This window comes from Labrus bergylta, chromosome 12 (genome assembly GCF_963930695.1).
Source record: "Labrus bergylta chromosome 12, fLabBer1.1, whole genome shotgun sequence".
NCBI lineage: Eukaryota > Metazoa > Chordata > Actinopteri > Labriformes > Labridae > Labrus > Labrus bergylta.
Genome location: NC_089206.1, coordinates 29,124,562 through 29,145,653, shown reverse-complemented (window position 1 = coordinate 29,145,653; position 21,092 = coordinate 29,124,562). Strand labels below are relative to the sequence as shown.

Below are 21,092 nucleotides of genomic sequence, written 5' to 3'. Positions count from 1 at the left end.
ATCTTACATGATGTTTTCAACCATCAGAAAAAAAAGACAAGCATATAAATGGTATCAACTTTGTGAGTAAAATACCTGATGTTTCCCCATTATGAAGTCAAAGGCTAAGAGGGAGATGGTTTTGAATGATGCTTTTAATTTGTCCACATGGAAATCTTGAGCTGATAAACTGAGAAAGAGCTGTGGAAAAAAATATTACTAATGATCTGAAATGAAACAGTTCAGGAGATGCGGCTTTGTAATGGAAAATAGTTTAATCATAACAAGGATGTGTTTGTCCTGATGAAGTGACAGCCCAACAAAACACAACTTGTCTTCGTAAGTAACAGTTTGACATCTGTTAATGTTGGCTTTAGCCCAGTTTAAAACAGCACTGTCTGAAGCTGAATTTATAGATGGCAGTTTTTCCACATTATCATGTAGCTGAGTTTTTAAGAGTGTGCAATTCATTAAGTTTGTGAAGAGACAAAGGTGAAAGAGAATGAGTACAATAAAAGGTTGTGACAAGATCCTGCTTCATAATAAACCTTTTTAATCCTCACCTTTCTTGATCTTGCGATGGAAGTTGATGGCGTCCACGGAGGCAGTGACAATGTTGGTATTGCAGTGACGAGCTGCAACAATGCCTGCAACCTCGTCCATCAGCTTCATGGTCACACCTGTTCCAAACACAAACACAGGTGAGTGTTGAAAAATACACATTATATTCAATACTGGCAGATCACTATATATTTTGTAAATGTTCTGAATCCATATCTTATTGTTTTCTATGGCTCTCAACACTTTAAAACTAGATGGGGCAACTGTGGCTCAGTGGTAGAGTCGGTCGTCTCTTGACGAGGTACAAGGTACGAGATTAGATTCCCAGCTCCTGAGTCACATGTCAGAGTGTCCTTCGGCAAGACACTGACCATCAATAAAATCTTCACTATGTTATTTGCCATCCCTCTAGTCTAGTTTATTTTTCAATGCCAACTACCAAAGTCCAAGAATACACCAATACTGGGATTGACCTGTTTATTACATTTGTACAACCGCTGATTTTTTGATGTGTCATTTTGCACTCCTTCACTTTTGATTTATAGGTAGAACACACTTGCTCTCCTTTTAAGTCAAAAATAAACCTTTAGGCAGCTGTTGATGCTGGATTTGAACAGCAGATTTTCTCATCCAACACATAAATAGAAGCATTTTCCGAGACCATGATGTTGACCCTTCTCTCGCCTTCATCAAGTAATTTTAATGACCTAAAATGAATCACTCCTTCACTATGGGAGACAGAGAACACAACACTTAAATGAGGAAATAACCAATATTATGGGTATTTTGTAATTTTGGTTTCTATCTTAATCACCAATATGCTAAGCCTTATCTTGACAAAAATACTGTATTACTAAGTTTTTGTAACACAATGTTAGGCAAGACAAAACTGAGTGGTGCAGGAGATTTTCAAGGAAGGAGATGGAGATGAACCATTGGCACAGCAGATGTGATCTAAATCATCATGGTCATCATCTGAAGAAGCCAACAGAATGTTTTGAATTTTGGCTACTGCATGGTTTAAAGCATTTAAAAAATCATATACGCTCTTAATCTCACTGTCTGGTCCAGTGATACTGTGCCATAACAGCTTACTGTATCAGTCTAAAACCCAAGCATTTATGTGTGACAGATCAAACTACAAACACTTTCAAACCCCTTTCAAACCTACAGGAGGTCAGTATTCAATCATAAAAAGACACATTTTGGCTAAAGTATCACTTTGAAGACGTGAGCAAATCAAATTCCCCATCATCAAAAAGTTAACGGAGCACTTATGATTTAATATGATGGGCAAGGGAACACTTTGAGCAGGAAATGTTGAAGATTGAACATTACAGCAAAGACCTGACACCTATTATTTATGAAGCAGTAGAACTAACCCAGTAGACAGAGAGGAATAAAAAAAAAATCCACCACTTTATTTTTTCTGCTTGTGCCACACATGAAGGCAGCTTCTGTCATGTGCAAAGGAAACAGTTGTTTGTGGGTCTCTCACAAAAAGTGGGACATCTTGTACTGAGTGGGTGGGTTGGATAGGAGACAAGAGAGGAACAGGGTGGCATCTGTTTCTAATCTCAGAAAAAGTGTGTTTATGTGTTTGTGTGTGTTTTAAAAATGTGTTTGTATGTGTGTTTTATGAACTTGCACTCATTCAAAGATACACAACAGACCCTTAACTAGACACCGCCATTGCTCCCAAACATTTCCTCAGACGTCCCTTTGTATCTCTCATGCTACAGAAAATCAATAAGTCTGCTTGCTGATGGTTGGTGTGTGTTCCAAAGGCTCCTACCATCTGCACTGCATGGCTCTATTTATGACAGCCAAATGTGTGGGAGTACAAACAGAATGTGATGCTTGCTCCCAAATGCAGCATTCACTGTAAGAGTGCTCCCACTGAGTTGATTAAGAAATAAACATGGCATTACTTTGACATCATCTCATCCCAAAATGGCCTCAGCATCATTTCCATTTCATTCTGTTGATGATACTCTAAAGGTTAGGTCTGGAGATAAAATGTATTAAACCATAGCCCTTCAACTTAAATCTTTCTCAGACAGGTATACAAAACGGGAAGTTTAATTTCCAAAACGGGTTTTCATAACAAAAAATGGACTGATTCCAGAAATCAAATCAAGTTCTGACTTTTGGGGGAAACATACACGCAGTATGAAAGTGACAGATTTGTTTGTTTATTTACATGAAAACCATCATCTTAAACTCATACCACAAACACTGATGATGGAAGGTTATGTATTAAATTAGCTCTCTGATCGAGCTTGAGGATGTAGCCTCAGCTCAGAAAGGTGACAACAGCATTTCAGGCTTTAGGTGTTTGTCTGCAAGGAAGCACATCACTTCCTTTGCTTAAGCCTGTAGCAATACATTTTACAAAAGCCATCATCTTTTTTTTCCCCAGCTCCACTCTGTTGTGAAAATTGATGGGCTCTCACCTAAGATTGAAAATTTCCCCTGGGTAATAGGCACAGCGCGCTGCTGCTTTTCAAAGCCTGGAGTGGTCATGTCTGAGCATGTAGCGCTTAATGGAGTAGGATCATGACCTGACAAGATGATGAAATCGAATGAAAAAAAGTTGAATAACACTAAACTAAGTGTTAACATTTCCATTCAATTGAAATACACACAATATGAAGATATCACTGTGGCCTCTGCTTGAGACTTCCCATCAGATCACTGTAGATGATTTTAGCCTCATGCATGAGCTCTATTGACCTCAATACATTGACTTATTACAAAAGGGAAATTTTGATTGGAGCAGATTAGGGCTGGGTATTTCCCACAACCCAACGATACGATACGTATCGCGATACAGAAGCCACGATACGATACATATCGTGATATACATTGATTTTGGATAATGAACATGTCCTACACAGAATTCAGCTGTTCTTTATTGTTGAGAATAAAAGCAGAGGCATATTAAGGATCCTACAACTTAAAACACTCCAATTCAGGTCCTTAGATATCCTAGAAATACATAAACAAGTATTTGAATCCCTGAGCTATGGTGTTATTGTGAACTGCACCATAGGTCAATTGTCTTTCAAAACTGTCATCACAGCTTTGCAGTCATATCTACTCTGTAAAATCTGTAGCGATACATGTATTTGCAAGGAGCACATGATATTGCCATATTGATTTTTGGAGCACAGCCCTAGAGCAGATATGCGACACAAAGTAATCTAGTTAACTGGTTCTTTTTGGGGAGCACTGCTCAACTTGACTGATTTATTTGGATTCCCTGAGACCTCTATCATTAATTGTTGTTTTAGGCATACTAAACAGAAAACATTTCATAGTGCTTCATTTAACAGCTGAAGCAACAGATATTTCACTCAAGGGTTGGTAGAGACAGAAATTGACTTAGACTTAGACTTAGACTCTCTTTATTGTCATTCGAACTACAGTGCAGATAAGAACGAAATCTCATTGCATTTGGCTCGTTGTAGTGCAGGATAAAAAACAGCAGCAAGTATTTACATAGAAAAATAAGGTGCAGATATAAATAGATATAAAAAGAAAAGCTATGAGTAAAATTACTATACAGATAAATATATTGCACGTTATATTGTGTTTTACAGTCCAGTGAGGTAGTCCTGTGTGGGGGTTTGAGGGGGAATGGAGGGATTATTTTTTCGTGTTCAAAAATCTTATGGCCTGTGGGAAGAAGCTGTTGAAGTTCTGCAGTGTCCAGCAGTGAAAACAGTCCTTGGTGGGGGTGGGAAGTGTCTCTGCTGATTTTCTGAGCCCTGGTCAGACAGCGGATCTTTGCGATCTCCTGGATGGGAGGAAGTGGAGTCTTAATGATCTTTTCCGCCGTCCTCACCACTCTCTGCAGAGACTTCCAGTCGGAGGCACTGCAGGCTCCGGACCAGACAGAGATGCAGTTTGTTATGATGCTCTCTATAGTGCCTCTGTAAAAGGTGGTGAGAATAGGAGGAAGGAGGTGTGCTCTCTTCATCCGACGCAGAAAGTGCATGCGCTGCTGCGCTTTTTTCACAAGAGCTCCGGTGTGAAGGGACCAGGTCAGAGTGTCAGTTATCTGCACCCCCAGGAACTTTGTGCTGCTAACTCTCTCCACTGCTGTGCCGTTGATGAGGAGTGGTGTGTGGCTGGGCTGGCGCCTCCTGAAGTCGATGATGATCTCTTTGGTTTTATCGACGTTCAGGGCCAGGTTGTTGGTTCTGCACCAGTCAACCAGATGTTTCACCTCCTCTCTGTAGTCCATGTCATTCATATCACGGCTGAGGCCCACTACTGTTGTGTCGTCTGCAAACTTCACCATGTGGTTAGTAGTGGTCCTGGCGCAGCAGTCATGGGTCATCAGGGTGAACAGCAGCGGACTCAAGACGCAGCCCTGAGGGGAGCCGGTGTTCAGGGAGATGACACTGGAGGTGTTGTTGCCCACCCGCACAGACTGGGGTCTGTTTGTGAGGAAGTCAAGCAGCCAGTTACATAGGGGGGTGCTGAAACCAAGGGGGGCCAGTTTGCTCACCAGATGCTGCGGGATGATTGTATTGAACGCTGAGTTGAAGTCCAGAAACAACATCCGCACATATGTGTCCTTCTCTTCCAGATGTTGTAAGCCCAGGTGGAGTGCAGAGGAGATGGCGTCCTCTGTGGAGCGGTTAGGGCGGTAAGCAAACTGGTACAGGTCGAATGTGGAGGGAAGTCTGGAGACAATGTGGTCCTTTACCAGCCTCTCAAAGCACTTCATCATAATGGGAGTTAGTGCTACAGGGCGGTAATCATTGAGTGAGGAGATTGTGGATTTTTTAGGCACTGGTATAATTGTAGCAGTCTTTAAACATGATGGTACCACAGCCTGGATCAGCGAGGTGTTGAAGATGTCTGTGAGAACCCCAGTCAGCTGGTCAGCACATTCCTTAAGCACCCGTATGTCGTCGGGGCCCGCTGCTTTCCGGGTGTTCACTCTCCTCAGGGTTCTCCGGACATCAGCTGTGTCCAGGCTGATTGGCTACTCATCGGAGTGGTGTTGAGTGCCTCAAACCTTGCAAAGTAATTGTTGAGGTCGTTGAGAAAGTTGATGTTGTTGTCACAGGGGGGAGGAGTAGCTTTATAGTCTGTGATGACTTGGATGCCCTGCCACATTCGTCTGGTGTTCGTGGGGTCCTCAAAGAAGTCCTGCACTTTCTGACTGTGAGCACGCTTTGCAACCTTTATGGCACGGTTCAGGTTAGCTCTGGCTGTTTTTAGTGCCACCATGTCGCCAGATTTAAAAGCGTCGTTACGGGCTTTCAGCATTGCACGTACCTCACTGGTCATCCAGGGTTTCTCGTTGGCCCGTGTGGAGATGTTCTTGATCACACTAACATCCTCCATGCACTTCTGAATGTATGCAGACACAGACTCGGCATACTCCTCCACACACGTCTGATGATCGTCCGTAGCAGCCGCCTTGAACATGTCCCAGTCCGTGCATTCAAAGCAGTCCTGTAGAGCATAGAGAGCTAATACTGGACAGCCAAACAAATGCTAAAGTTGTTCTGCATCGGTTTAATATCTAACCTGATGCATCTTAGCTTGTTCATTATACCTATGTTTACAAAGGAGACTACATAAAAAGTGAAAATAAATTAAAGTAGTACTAAAAGTGCCCAGCTTCCACTCAAAAATGGCGTAAATTAAATGTACCAAATTGCCAACTTAAATTGTCGGAGGATCTTATATAGTGACAAATGACATTGGACATAGGACCTTAGAGGGGTTAACATATAAAGGTTTTCAATCAAGCTTTGCCCAACAGAATCAATAACCTCACACATTAAATAGTTTGTTCAGTGCAACACAATTTAAAGTATTCTGCATATGTACTACAAAGTAAATGTGACCATACAAAATGCAAGCTGTGCAGTAAGGGTAAATAACCTCAATTAGGACCAGCAACCCCAATTACCCCATGACACAGCTTTACAAGACCAGAGGCTACACTTACCCTAATATTTTGAGGGAAACATCCATCAAGGTTGTTCCAAAACCTGCAAGGGCTGCCAACATACTCTAAAATCTCCTTTAAAACTTGAGACTTTGGATTAATATCCTCAGGGCCTCTTACTTTCAAGGATTAAAAAAAGTGGATTCCTTCACCTTTTTCTAAGTCGATATTCCCACAGGTAAGAAGATATTTTTTCATTCTACGTAGATTATGAATATTCTTAAATGTTTATTATGAAGGCTTCCATGTTGCTCACCTATGTTGTGATATTATACTAAACTGCTTCAATATTGTGATATTACAATGAAAGCCTTATTTCCAGTATCTGTAAACATCTTCCTCTGCACAGGGAAGATCATCATTATTGTAATTATGAGTTTTGACCACTTGTTGTTTAACAAGTATCATTCAGGGAGTCATTATGCGCCTTCTCACATTATAGGAGGCTATTATTAGTGTCACTTTACTACTGAAGAGTTCATCATCGTCGGGGCACCAGAGCCTAGCAGTTATGTCTCGCGTGTGGCCCTTGTACAGAGGCTATGGTCGTTGTTGCAGCGGCCGTGGGTTTGATTCTATCCTCGGCCCTTTGCTGCATGTCATCCCCCACTCTCTCCTCCCAACATTTCATGTCTCTCTTCAGCTGTCCAATAAAGGCAAAAATGGCCAAAACATGTAATTTAAAGAACAGTGCTCATCATTTATCAGATATCATTTAACCTTTAATCCTTTAAGATTCCATTCTATTTATTTCAGGGGACAGAAGAGAAAATAGAAAGTGGCATTGCATCATACTGCTTCACACTGCAGGCTGTAAGGACACTCCAGTATGAAACAATAGACCCAAGCTGGTTTTGTCGCTGACACTTGCTCTTATTGCATGTGTTTTGAGTGGTTTCTGGGTCTATTTGTCTATGTGTTTATGTGTGCTGCATTGGAAGCTTCTCAAGTCTAAAAAGAAGGCTGGATTAGCTTTGAGGATCATATCGCATCAGTCACATCAAATATTGTTGAAATGAGAGTTTCAACTGTTTCTGAAGGGCAACATTTGAGACTAAGCTGTTGTGGTTTAAAGTGTTTTGCTAAATATTACCAAGGCATTCCACAATATTATTCTAAATTCTCTGTTGTACTAATGTTCCTGTTAGATCACTAACAATTACATCTTAAATTATTTCATAGCATTCAATAAAACTATGTAACAGAACCATATAAGCTGTAAGAAGCAATGTATTATTCTTGCATTTTCAGAAGAAGTATTAATGTTTTTCTGTCTTAACTCAAAGCAGAGTTACAACCAGCAGCTCTCTCAGCAGCAGTCTGCATCAGCTGATATACTATGATGGAATGAAGAACACAGAGTTGTTATAGAGGCAGTCAGTAGCATGTGTAGAGCAATGCAACCTCAAGCAAATACTTATGAGGGTCTTTTAGGTAAAATGAGTGGAAATGGACTCTTTTTATGTGAAACACCTGTCTAAGTTGTTGTCAATATAATTCTCATTGCAGAAGGTTTCGATGTGAGTTAATAGACCATAACACGAGAGATGTTTCCTCTCTTGGGGCAAGCGCACACTTTTTCACTCTCTTTGTCCATCCATCCATAATGACATTAGAAGGCTGTCATACAGTATGTGGGTTTGTCTGTCTGTTACAGAGCTCTTTTTTACACAAATGTTTAATTCTGGTTTAAAATGTTAATTCAATAGCCTAATAATGAAAAGTTGTAATGTCCATTCGCCTTTTCAATCTCCAATTTTGCAAAACATGAAATCTAAATCCAATTATGATTAAACTTTTGGCCGTTAAAGTATTTTTACTGTAATAGTGGCAGACAATCATGTGTCCACATTATTACATCCCAATGTTGTTTGTTTACAGTCTGCTGCTGACCTCTCTTTTACTTTCTATATATACTGCGCCCTCCATTCATGTGCTTAACGGCATCTCTATCAGAAAACATTGGTATTTCTTTCTAACAAAGCTTTACAGGGAGCATAGATCATTTTTTGTTATTTTGTTTTCATTTTCAACAAGATTGTGTTCGATATTTAGTCTCAAAGCTTGGGATTAAAATGTCGAGTCAGATCCATCAAATGACGGCACTGTCCTTGAGTAGCAAAGATGCTTGTCTTTATTATTCACTTACATCAGTGGACTGTTAATGCAACTCCTGCATAATCCCCTCTCCTTGTACAGTCCATGTAAAAGGTTGGAGTGAGGCTCAATGTGAGACTGCAAATGAGGACACGCAAGGCCAAGACAGCCCTGGGCCTGACGTTACACATTCGCGGGGTGACATGGCACACTATGACTCTCCCTTTGCCGTGGGGTGGGAACTTGAAAGACGGGGTGGGGGGGATGGAGTTGGTGTGTATAAAGAGGAAAGACAGCTCACTCCAAATGAGGAAAAAATGGCAATTAGTAACTAAGTCTTTAGTGCAGCCCAGTTGGCCAGAGGGGAAAATACCTCTGTTATAAGATTCCTTCTGACCATTTCCCCAAATCTTTGTGCACAACTCTGTCCATGGGCAACAGGCATGAGAACAATACAGGGAGTCTTCCAGACAGCTCTCATCACCCATCAACTCTTGTCTACCAACCTCAAGCCTTTAATTACAACCAACTCAGACACAGCATTTTCATATTGTATGCAAGACATCCCCTGATCTAAAAGGAAGGAGTGTGGGACAGAAAAGGATGCATTATTGTCTCATCACCTCCTTTACGTACCCTTTCTCTCTTTTCAGCTGTATTTCTTCCTGTTCTTGCCATGTTCCTACCTCTATCCACCAATGAAATGCTCCTCTTCCTCTCTGTTTTTCTCGTCCCCTCCCCAACAAGTGCTCTAATCATGGACGGTATCAAACGGCTCAAACTGCCTCCTAATGAGATGTTACTATAGAAACAGCTTCTGTTAACATTACAGCCACGCTGCAGACCGCCCACTTCCTCTTCCAAAGACCAATAAGCTGCATATTCTTTGAACATTTTGCCGTTCCAGCTGTGGCGAGCTTTATTCAACACTTACTCCAATTAGTGTGGGGCCTTAAATTCTGCAGATTACAAGTAAGTGCTGTCATGGTTACTGTTACACTGTCAGCTCCATGCACACCATAGACTACGAGAAAAAACACTGAGTGATTTCTATAATGGAAGTTTGGTCTGAAAGAGTGGTTGCAGAAATAAAAAGCACGTCTAGCTGTGATGGTCAAGGTCAGCTGCTCCTATAGATTACTTTTCTAAATGTATAACCTTTGAAACATTTATAAACATTGTTATCTTGTTCTGTATGTTCTGTGTTTTTACTGGGTGACGACCCTTTCTGCACACTCATTCTGATTTGGGGATGAAGAGTCGCAGCTAGTTTGCTTGGTTGAACACAAGGTAATAAACTAGGAAAGTTTCTTTCTAAATGTGTCCAAGTTAAAATAAAATAAATATTTGATATGCTACACATAGCAACATGCTCTTCGGGCTCATTTTCGCTCCAGGCTTTGCCCCTAGCCTATATACAGGCTGTCATAGTCTGTGATTAGTGGAAGATGTTGGTGCTGTATGCAGCTTATCAGAAGAGCTACAGAGTCTTTTTAGGGATGCAAAAATAAATTATCAGTAAAAGGTTGTATTTTACCTCACTCTCTGGTTTCAAGTTTGCTTTATATCTGAGTCTTCATCAATGGGTGTGGGATGGTGTAATCAGAACTGTGCCTTTATGCCTCTAACCCAGCAATGAGGTAATGCATGAAAGGTGTCACAAAGAACTGACAGTATCAAGTCCACACCTGTGTGTGGACAACTGGAACGCGAGGAATACAAAGGAGAAATCCTTCCTGCATCTTATCCCATCTCTCCATATCCCATCACAGTGAGTAAGGTCTTTTACCTGCTCTTTTGTAAAGCGCCTCGAGAGAACACTTATTAAGAATTGGTGCTATAAAAATAATGATTGATTGATTGACTTGCATGTCACTTCAGCAACATAAAGTTGAACCTTAAAACACATTTAGTCAGCAAAAAAAGATTTTTTCAGGTGTTGTGATTTCCTCTTAAACCTATTTATTGACTTACATTCTCAAAAACAGACAAAACTGAACATTCTACAATTCACTTAGCAGACGCTCTTATCCAAAGTGATGTACATCAGAGAATAAGTACAACACTAATCCATTCATACACCGCCACCGAAGCAGTGGGAGCAATGTGGGGTTAAGTGTCTTGCCCAAGGACACATCGGACATGTTGCTCAGTTGGGGATCAACTTTATCAACTGTCTGATCTCTACAACAAAGGCACTAACAGCCCAAATATGAATCTTGAAAAAAAGATAAAGTATACGTAACTTAATGAAACAATGTAGGACGGGTGCTTTTTAAAGTAATACAGTAAGATAAACTCATCAGCACATCCCCACAAGATTTTTTTTAAAGATTCAACAGCATTAATCATTTCCTATTTACATCTTTTTGGTAATTATCATGTTTTGTATTTCCATTTGGGATTTGGTGGTTGTATGTATTTTCCTTTACCTTTTTCTCCTGATATTTCAACAATCTCTTGAGTTTCTGAGAGGCTGAAACAGTGAATCGTCAGTTGTGTTTTTTTTATTTCTGAATCAATGTTGTATTTGAGGACAAGTCTAGAGGTAGAATAAGTGAAGGCAATACACACACACACACACACACACACACACACACACACACACACACACACACACACACACACACACACACACACACACACACTCTCCTAAAGGTCGATCACACAAGCTCCAGTGGACATATCCCTGTCTCCCTGGATCCCTCGGTCTCAGGCTGTGACATGTTTATATACCCACTGAGCATAGATCAGAGCAGAGGGCAGATAATATAGAGCCAGAGTGATGGATGTGTTCCTGTGCTCAGGCAATCCCTGGCTCAAATCTGTCACATACACATACACACACATGCAGCATTAAATCCATGCATGCCAACCACTCTGTGGGCACAGTTCTGTATTTCCTCCTCTCTCTCACAATCATGCAAACTGTAGATTCAGTGCTGGGGTTTCACAAGGATTTGCACAGAAAGCAGTGTGCAAACTAATAGCAAGCACAGGTCAACATCTGATGATTGTTTGTGCACCCCCAAAACATTATGTTTCTACAGTGGCCATGAAGTCGACTGCATAACAAAGACACATCTTACCATGCAAAAATGTGTTTGTTATTTTATTCCTTTATGTTCTCAATGTGCTTTTATCAGACAGCAGCGTTGTCCACCAGTGGCAATCAACTGCTGTTTCCATGGCAACATAAAGTACGCTTCTTAGAACATTAAAGAAGAAGGGAAGAGCGAGGAAGAGATAATGAGGAGAGGTGGGCAGAGGGAAAAGAAGAAGCAACAGAGAAGGAGAAAGAACAGAATTGTTGAGTTAAGGGGCATCCAGTAAGTTTCAGACTCTAAGGTTTTTAAACATTTTCAGGGTTTTTCAAGCAATTGGAGACTTCCATTTCATACCCAGATTTCCATTGTTTGAGGAGCAACTTTGCCCACACAGGCCTTCATTAAGCACTATGTACAGGCATTACTGATGCTTCACACCAAAAAATGTCATCCATTCCTTGCTAACATCAATAGTTCAAGTCAGAAAAATATCCATTTAGTCACACATTTTTGAGACATCTGTCAACTACTGCTGCAAACAAAATGTATGTGGATAAAATAAAAGAAACAAACTGCTAAAGTAGTTACTAAAATTCTATGTTAGTTTTGATGACACAAAAGTCTATTTTTAAACATTGTCAACAGGGACATTCATTAGAGATTCTCAAGTATTTCAGATTCAGACATTTGTGATCCATTTGGATCCCACCCAACTGTTGATCCACAGATCATAAGAAAATGAACCGTCAGGGTGTAAAATAAATGTACTGCCGCTAAATCCCTTTGCAGAGTCCCAGTGAGTCCAAGTGGAGTTTCACTATACAAATAAGAAGACAATGTAGTCTTTTAAAATAGAATTTGGCACACGTTTTTGGTGGAGTTTCAGAGACGGCTCTTAAAGGTCCCATATTATACTTTTTCTGGTTTTATATGCTCTTTAGTGTGTTTTCCAAGTGTCTTGTGCATGTTTAGGCACATCTATGTGCAAAAATTCAAAGTCCACGGAAACACGGCTTCTCCTGCGTAGCTGCAGCATTAGCTGCATGTAACGCTCAGTTCTAGCCCCCCTTGAAAAAAAATTGCCAGTGTGACATCTTGTCAGTGTGATATCACTGATCTAAGCTCATTGGCTCGTTGTGGCAAGCCCTGCAGCTCATGTTGCACGTCCGTTAACTTCTGTAGCACGCCCACGATATGCCGTAGCCTGTGGTAGCACAGTAGTGCGAAGGTGCTAATGTTTTTGCTCCCCTCGGAGCCGAAGTGGCTGCATTCCCAATATGGTAAAAGAGGCGGGACATTTCCGAGAACTGTGCTGAGCGACTGACCAATTGAGGCAGAGCTGACAGGCCGACCAATCAGATCAGACTTGGCACACGTGGGAACTCTGAACGTGGGCACTTCAGAGCCTTAGAGAGAGAGTCTGAAGCGAGCCGGTGCATGGAGCGGCAGTTCATGAAAACAGACACTTTTTTCAAACTTTAGCTATTGTGAACATACTTTAGTAGGTACATAAATTAAATATATGAACCCCAAAAAGGGCATAATATGGGCTCTTTAAGTGCTGATATTTCAGTGTGTATGGTCACTTTGATTCAAACCCTTCTTCAACTTTACCCCTTTCATCTTATCATGTCTGTATGTATCATGTATCAGCTGTGGTTGAGTATAACATCAATCAGAAATGTATCATTAGTGGTGCATAAAAACAGTCAGGAGCTTTACAAAAGTAACATTGCACATTGCAGTTGTAAACTTAGCAAAACAAAACACTTTACAAAGCCCTGTGTTCGCTCCAAAAACTGAATAAATAGTTCTTAACAAATGCGCTCAGTTTGTTCTGTCTGACTCACTCTCCGATGCAGACACACACGCACACGCACACACACGCACACACACACACACACACACACACACACACAGACACACACAGACACGCACACAGACACGCACACACACGCACACACACGCACACACACACACACACACACAGACACACACACACACAGACACAGACACACACACACAGACACACACGCACACGCACACGCACACACACACACACACACACACACACACACACACACACACACACAGACGCACACGCACACGCACACACACACACACACACACACACACACACACACACACACACACACACACGCACACACACACTTCCCCTTAATGAACAGGGTGTGTGTGTGTTATGTGTTCAAAACTGTCAATGCTCATTTGAAGTAAAAAGATCAGACAAATGAAAGATAACAAAGACAATTTCTGTAGATTACAGGGAACTCGTTATTCACAGAAAGATTTCCATTTTCTGTTTGTTAAGTTGATGTCCCTGACAGAGGGTCACAGATACTGTTATTGAAATGATGCCGCTTTTTATATAACAGGCTGCCTTTTCAAATCACATTCTAAATAAAATGAGTGAAGAAAATGAAGGATGTGCGACACTATTAAAATGCATGGAGATGCATTTTGATTTGATGTGCTATTAAAATGCACAGTTTGAGTCATGGCTAGCAGAAAAGTAGAAAAGCTATAATAAAAAAGATCTGAAAGAAACAGTCCAATCCGTGGCAAAAATCTGTGATCTGATCCGAGATTTGTGGTTGCACCTCTAGTTTCTGCAGATACAGAGGTAAATATGTTTTATTGTGGTGAGTGTGTTTTAACTTTTAGACCTTCTTTTTGATAAAAAAAGCAAAAAGAGGAATATAGGAGCTTTATTATTCCTTACTATAAAGATGGTAACTGACTCGACTGTAGTAGCCAACAGTAGCTTCAGTGACATCACTGTCAAATCTCTGACTGGATGGAAGTGGTGTCATTATTTTTGGCTCATGATTCATCAATGGAATATTTAATAGATCTTAAGACATGATGGCAAAAATAAAGAATAATTGTATTCAAGGCTGTTTCCATATATAATATGAACACACATGGGTATTCTTGCTGTGTTCATGCATGTGTTGGATATCTCCTCAGGCTGAAGCTAAGTAGGCCACTTGTCCACAACATAAAAAACTGGAGACATACATTCAGTATACAGGCTGTAGTTGACACCTAAAAGAAAGTTTGCTTTCCTCCAACAAGAGTAAAAAAAAAAAGAGAAATTGAGTAAGTGCAAGACACAGTGGGAGAGGAGAGAGCAAGCACCCTGGCTGCCTGACCTGACTCAGTTATGTAAACATAATAAGTGTAGTGAAAGCAGCAGCAGCGAACAACAGGGAACATTGCCTAATGAGCAATGGCATGTACAGAGAGCGAGTGGCAGTGTGTGCGCGAGCGTATACATGTATCCTAAATGACCCGCATGCTTGTTCCTCATTTGATTTTTAATTGGACAGATTTCTCAGCAAGCTCTCCAAATTAAGAAGGCAACCATGACACGGGAGATACTTATCTGTCCCCTCCTCCTCCCCTCCTGCTGTCCTGTCCTGTCTCCTTCTCATGCCTCCCTTTCTGACTCAACATCTCCCCTCTGCTTTTCCTCCGCACTACAGCTGTGTCTTTCTGATGTCCTCTTTACATCAGCTGACCTCAATAGAAATGGCAGTCTGAGGCATGAATAACCTGCCAGAAACAATATACCTCGACTGATAAAAAGGCATATGTTCTGTGCTGATAAAAATGTTGGATTCATTATGGATGCAGCTCCAATAGTTCCCAGTCAGGATTTGCGGTTTTTGTTGATTGGGACATCAGATGCTTAAGTTTTTTGGTCACGGACGGATAAGCCATCAAATACACTCAGTGAATTGCTTTTTTTCGTCATGCTTTTAATCATTGTTTGCTGCTCTCTTTATTGTTTCCTCTATGCTTTGTCATTTTTACCTCATAAAGTGTTTTTTAGGAATCTTAATCAAATCCAGTGAGGAAAAAGAGTCCAGGGAGAAACAGCATAGAGGAGAACAGAAGTTTCTTCCTTGTAAAAAGAAAACAAGGTCAAACGACAAGTCAGTGAATGATGAGTGTGTGAGGTAGCCATCTTGTCATTGAAGCACATAATTGGAAACGGCATCGGCACTTTAAATGTCCTGTTACAATGACCTTGTATTTCCATTCACTGTTCTTGTCGTCAAACTCCTGATTTCTCCTCATCATTCTGGGTTTCACAAGCAGCGACCCTCCTGGACTGAAAAATGAAGCCAGAGCTCCAGTGCCAAAAGTGCTCAAAAAGTAGATCAATCCCTGTAGAGATCCAGGAGATCTAATATCTTTAGATGTCTTTATTTGAAGACGTTCAGACTGAATGCCGTTCAGTATCAAGCTAAAGTTTTAGCCTTGGACATAGACTCTAAACTTAGATAACTCTCCTCTCCTCTCCAGGGGTCTCGTTTATAAAAGAGTGCGTAGAATCCATACTAAAAACGTACGTGCGCCAAAAACCCGAAAATGGCGTGCGCACAAAATGATTCAGATTTATAAAACTGTTCGTACGCACACCTGCACGCAATGTTCCCTTTATAAATCACGATCCACCTGGAAATGTGCGCACGTAGATTAGTCCCATGTTCCGCTCTCTACACGCCCACATTCAACCATAAACGGTCAATGCAAAGAAGCTCGTGAATGAAGAAGCATACAAACGAGGGGGCGGAGCAAAAGTTTCCAGCACTGGATCGCTTTAGACAAGTTTAGACAAAGAAACAAAACTTTCTGACCCAGAAACAGAGGAGTTTGTGAATGAAGTGAAGGATCAAATGAACATATGGATAGTTCACTGCAGCAGGAGGATCACAAACTGAAGAACAATCAGAGAATGACACCACGTCGCTGCTGCATTCACCCAATGTATGTGCCAAAACATCCAGCGTTCATCATTACGCACGAGTATATCTGCAATGTTTACATGTTTACAGGACCCACACTGACTTCTACATATATAGAAGTTATATATGATGAGTGCTCACGTCAGTCAGCAGTCTGTCTCACTCTATCATATTAGTAATCAAAGGTTTGATCAACGAACAAAAACGTTTGATTGTTGGCCCCTTTTTTTGTGGGAAACTCCGTCTGCTCTGTGACTCATTATGAGGATATATAGACCTAATGATCCTGTCAGAGATGCTCCGACTTAATGTCCACACTTTAATTATTTACAGAATAAATACGTGCTGCTGATAAAGACATGCTGATTAACGAGAAGGCGAAATGTGTGAAGCCACCGCCGTGTCTCTGTGCGTCTTGACACGGTCATCTTTATTAAAACTAAAAACCACACTTGATGATAAATGCACGAAATTGAAATATATTAATGAAAACTGGTGGCTCTATGGTTTTTGTGTTAGTCTAATTTTTAACTCTACATCAGTGATTACATTAGTGTACAAGTCCGGTCCTCTGAGGTCCGTCCGGGATAATGAAGGCGAGACGACGCTGATGCAATATGTATGTAGCGGACTTTTCTTTTTATTTGATGTTTATATATTGTCATAATAAAAGTGACTTATCGGAAACGGCTCACTACATGCGCAATTATAGCCTAAATAAATGATTATGATGACGTGGATCTGTCAGTAAATTTTGATATTTAGTGAAATAAAATGTGGAAGAGATATCAATATGTATCTGCAGGCTTCAGTTCACCACTTCACCGTCTGTGTCGCCAATTTCCCCTGCCTCCAAAATGAACGTACGCCTGGGTCACAGTTTGCTTACCGGTGGGCACATTTTACCGTCAGGTTTTTTTTTTATAGATCACAGACTTTGCGTGGGAAAAGGCGTACGCCAGTTTCAGACCCCGTTTTGTGCGTACGCAACAGTTATAAATGAGACCCCTGGTCCAGCCTCTTGTCACAATATGGTTGCTTCTGACTGAAAGCAAGGCAAGCTGATAGCCATAATGCAAAGAGCTCCGAAACAGCAGTCCAAAAGGTAATGTGTGACACCACAGTCCAATTTACAGTCTATGGTTCTTCCCCCCATTAAGCAAAGCTATTAACAGCCCAGAGTGCTGTCAATGTAACAACAACTTCAACAACCCAAGCACTTATCTCAGCAACAAGACAGGGTCAATACATTCAGGACAATACCAAGTAACAAACTCTCAGAAAAATGTTAAGACGTTATTAAACAAACATTTTTCTTTATTATGACTTCCTTCATTAAATTGAGGGGCAGACATAACCACTAAAAGTCATAAAATTCTCTCTCAAGGACGCTTCCATTTGAATTAAACTCAGCAGTATTTCTCCCCACTCTGCCTGTCTGTGTTGCCACAGGACACACTGTAACATTTTACAGATGGGGTTCGTGCTAAAGGCTAAAACTGGAAGGAAGCTGGTCTGAAATCATAAGGAAACCTTCAAAGGTTGAATAATCAAATGATGAAATGCTCAATCACTGTACACAGATATTTATTTACTCTCCTAGCACTGTCTTTTCTTCTCATCTCATCCTTTATGTATGTCTCCCACTGCCCAATCCTCTGTGGCTCCTTTCTATATGTTCTCGTCTGTAGGTATCTCTGCAGGAATACCAGAGTGTACTCATGCTGTATAGTCAGGACATTCCCTGCCTTGAATACTAAACAGCCTGATGCTGTTCATTAACTCTGCTGTTGTTTGCCATGTGGGAGAATAACAAAGACATCTGACAAATACTAAGAGGCAGAAGTTACTTGTGTTTTGAATGTCATGTCAGCAACTGTTAGCATCAGATCAATAACACAGTGTGGTTAGTGTTGAGGAATAACTTCAAAAATTACAGTCTTATAAATGTACAGTACCTTTATTTAAACATAAGTGAATTTAGTGCATTAGGATTTTTTTACTCAGGATATCTTTATTCAAATTCCAAATCTTTTTTTTGAATGAAGTGACATTTACATTTTCAGGAAGGATGAGCTATTATGTAAGTGTCCAGAAGAAACATACACAGTGGGGCAAAAGTACAAACGGTACAAACCAAGAGTTGATATTGGTCTGGTTGCTGCAGAGGAGGCACTGGTGGACACTTCAAAGATGGCGGGGCTCACAGAAGTCGGGGCTCAGAGCTCTCCTACTAAGCTCAGCATCTGTCACTTTTTTACCCTTATTGTACATTTTTAATACATTATTTAACTATATTGTTTATGCATATTTTCGTATATTCTGTATATTGGCTGATTTAGTATTTTGTATGTTTTTGGGTTAAGTATATGTAAATTTGTTCTATATTTATCTATTTTCTATTCGGTATCTACAGGTTTGCTCCAGCAGTATTTCATGGTACTTGTACAGTGATATTTTACCCTACCTTTTGTTATCTATTTTAACCCCCAACTGCTTTGGGTGTTTGTGCATGTGCAGCCTTCTGACTCTCTGCTTCTATGCATTTCAATAGGATCCTGTTTGTGTAGTATATATTGAAAATATTGAATGTTCCATCAGAGATTAATAAAATATATCTTCTTCTCTTCTCTCTTCACTTGTTAGATTCGTTTAGATGAGGAATTGCATTGTCTAACTGCACGCCTCTATCATGCATTTCTGACCACTCCTTGTTGTTTTAAACACTTTGGTCACAAGTCAAAGCAGGCAAGGACAAAAATGACCATCTAATTAGAGTCAAGAAAATCCAAAACCTGAGACTATCTGCCAAATGATTGACTTTCTTTACATCTCTGCTGTTCACACTGAATAGATTATTGAACACTCAGCCTCACTGAGCTTGTTTACCGTAAAAAAAAAAAAAAATCTTTCATCAGTTTGGAAAATGTTAGGAATCATGAGACTCAACCATAGAGTTGATCATTGGATGCCGATTTTCATTGAAGAAATTACAAAGAAAAGCGTAGACTCACCGCCTTGAACATAGTCGTGTAGTGTGCAGTCAGAGGGGCCAACCAAATGGATCAGACTGGACTGACTGAAGCAGACTGTGTGTTTTTCTGCATTGAGACGGGACAAATTTGCACACTCAAAAAAAAAACAACAGAAAAAAATCAATTTTGCATTGTAAAACCTGCAAGTGTATTTTGCTCAAGCAAGCCGACATCCACACAAAAAAACATGCTGCCCTGTTAAAGTCACTGTACTGACATGCAGGCTGCTGAGTGTAGGCTAACATACCTTTTGGTCGATCCTCTGAAGTTGAGTGAGCATGAAAAAATTAGATGATTAGTTCTAAATGTTAGAATCATCACAACTTAGTACTAGAACCATTGACAAAGCAAATGTGCACTTCTGATAAATGTGACAGTTTGTGAACTGAAACACATTTCTTGTGTGTCGCACTAATGTTTGGTCATGTTTAGAGGATGCACCAGTTAGCAGTGCAACATGGTACATTGACTTTCGGAAACCACCAAGGTTGTGCAATAGTTACAAAGATAATTGCTATTATTTACCTTAGTATTTGAAATAATTATATATATTGAAACATGTACTGACACTGAATATGGTGTCCTGTATTATGTGTACATGGATGTTCTCCTATGACTAAACCTCCTTCTATTTCTGCCCATGTAGAAAAAAAAGGATATTGATTCAGGCTAAGTCTGTGTAATGCTTTGATGTGAAGTGGTGAAGTACTGTTAGACTTAAAGTACTTGTAATAAAACTTTTGATGACTAGACAAGCATTGATAACTTCAGACGACGATGTGAGATTAAGACTACATATACCTAACACTTGTGTTGTATGTTTCATGACAACAAGTTATGGATGAGATTTGAGACCTTTGAGCTCGTATGTTACCTGGGTTAGGTAGAAGTGGCACCACCTCTTCGATCCTTGCTTTGGTCTCCAGTCTCTCCAACTTCTGAGCATCGTAGCGCGTTCTGCCCTCCTTTTCTTGCTCTGCACTAGTGTACTACAGGAAAACACTTACATCAAGAAAACATACACATGTGTACACATTCACTCATACCAGGCTCTGCATTGATGCATGCTTTGACTAAATAATGTGAAATTGTCTTTTAACCATGACCAGATGGCTCTTTACACGTCATTTTGGGTATAGAGGAGGACAGTTAGAAAGAGGCTGACAGGTACAGTTAAAAGGCCAAACTTCAGTTGATGATTGTCTTAGTAACCAAGTATGTATGCACCTTGATGGGCGGAACTTCCAGAATCTTGTCGACATTCTGTAGAGAGCAGGGGACATACCACAGGGCTGCCTTGTTGGCCAGCTTCAGAGCACCTGCAGTCATAGAGAAAAACTTCAGAAACTGAGGAAAATGAAGCGCTGGTTTTTGACTGAAAACCAATCGTTTAAGAAGTTTTGCCAAGTCTTTCAAATAAAACAATGGAGCAAGCCATTCGAAAAAAAAACAGCTACTGTATTGTCAAAACAGACACTCATATTAGCACCCCAATAAAAGCCAATCAAGCCTTTTTTTACAAAACCAGTGGCGCTGCCTAAAGACAAAGTCTTTCTTCTGCAAACAAAAGAGCAGAAAATAAACTAGCTCCTTTGTTCAAAGACATTCAATAATG

The 21,092-nt window shown here is 40.4% G+C and overlaps 1 protein-coding gene across 4 annotated transcripts in view; it reads right to left on the bottom strand.

Moving 5' to 3' along the window:
• The window catches only part of acot7 (acyl-CoA thioesterase 7), a 52,728-nt gene that overhangs the window by 15,844 nt on the left and 15,792 nt on the right, over positions 1-21,092 (bottom strand). For 2 of the 4 annotated variants that reach the window (XM_065961398.1, XM_065961396.1), the window contains 5 exons: positions 20,705-20,796; positions 20,352-20,466; positions 19,725-19,739; positions 19,457-19,543; positions 543-659 (listed from right to left, as the gene is read on the bottom strand). In XM_065961398.1, the coding sequence (XP_065817470.1) occupies positions 543-659; positions 19,457-19,543; positions 19,725-19,739; positions 20,352-20,466; positions 20,705-20,796 (426 nt within the window). The remainder of the gene's footprint in view (positions 1-542; positions 660-19,456; positions 19,544-19,724; positions 19,740-20,351; positions 20,467-20,704; positions 20,797-21,092) is intronic. The other 2 variants (XM_065961399.1, XM_065961397.1) reach the window with 1 other exon arrangement.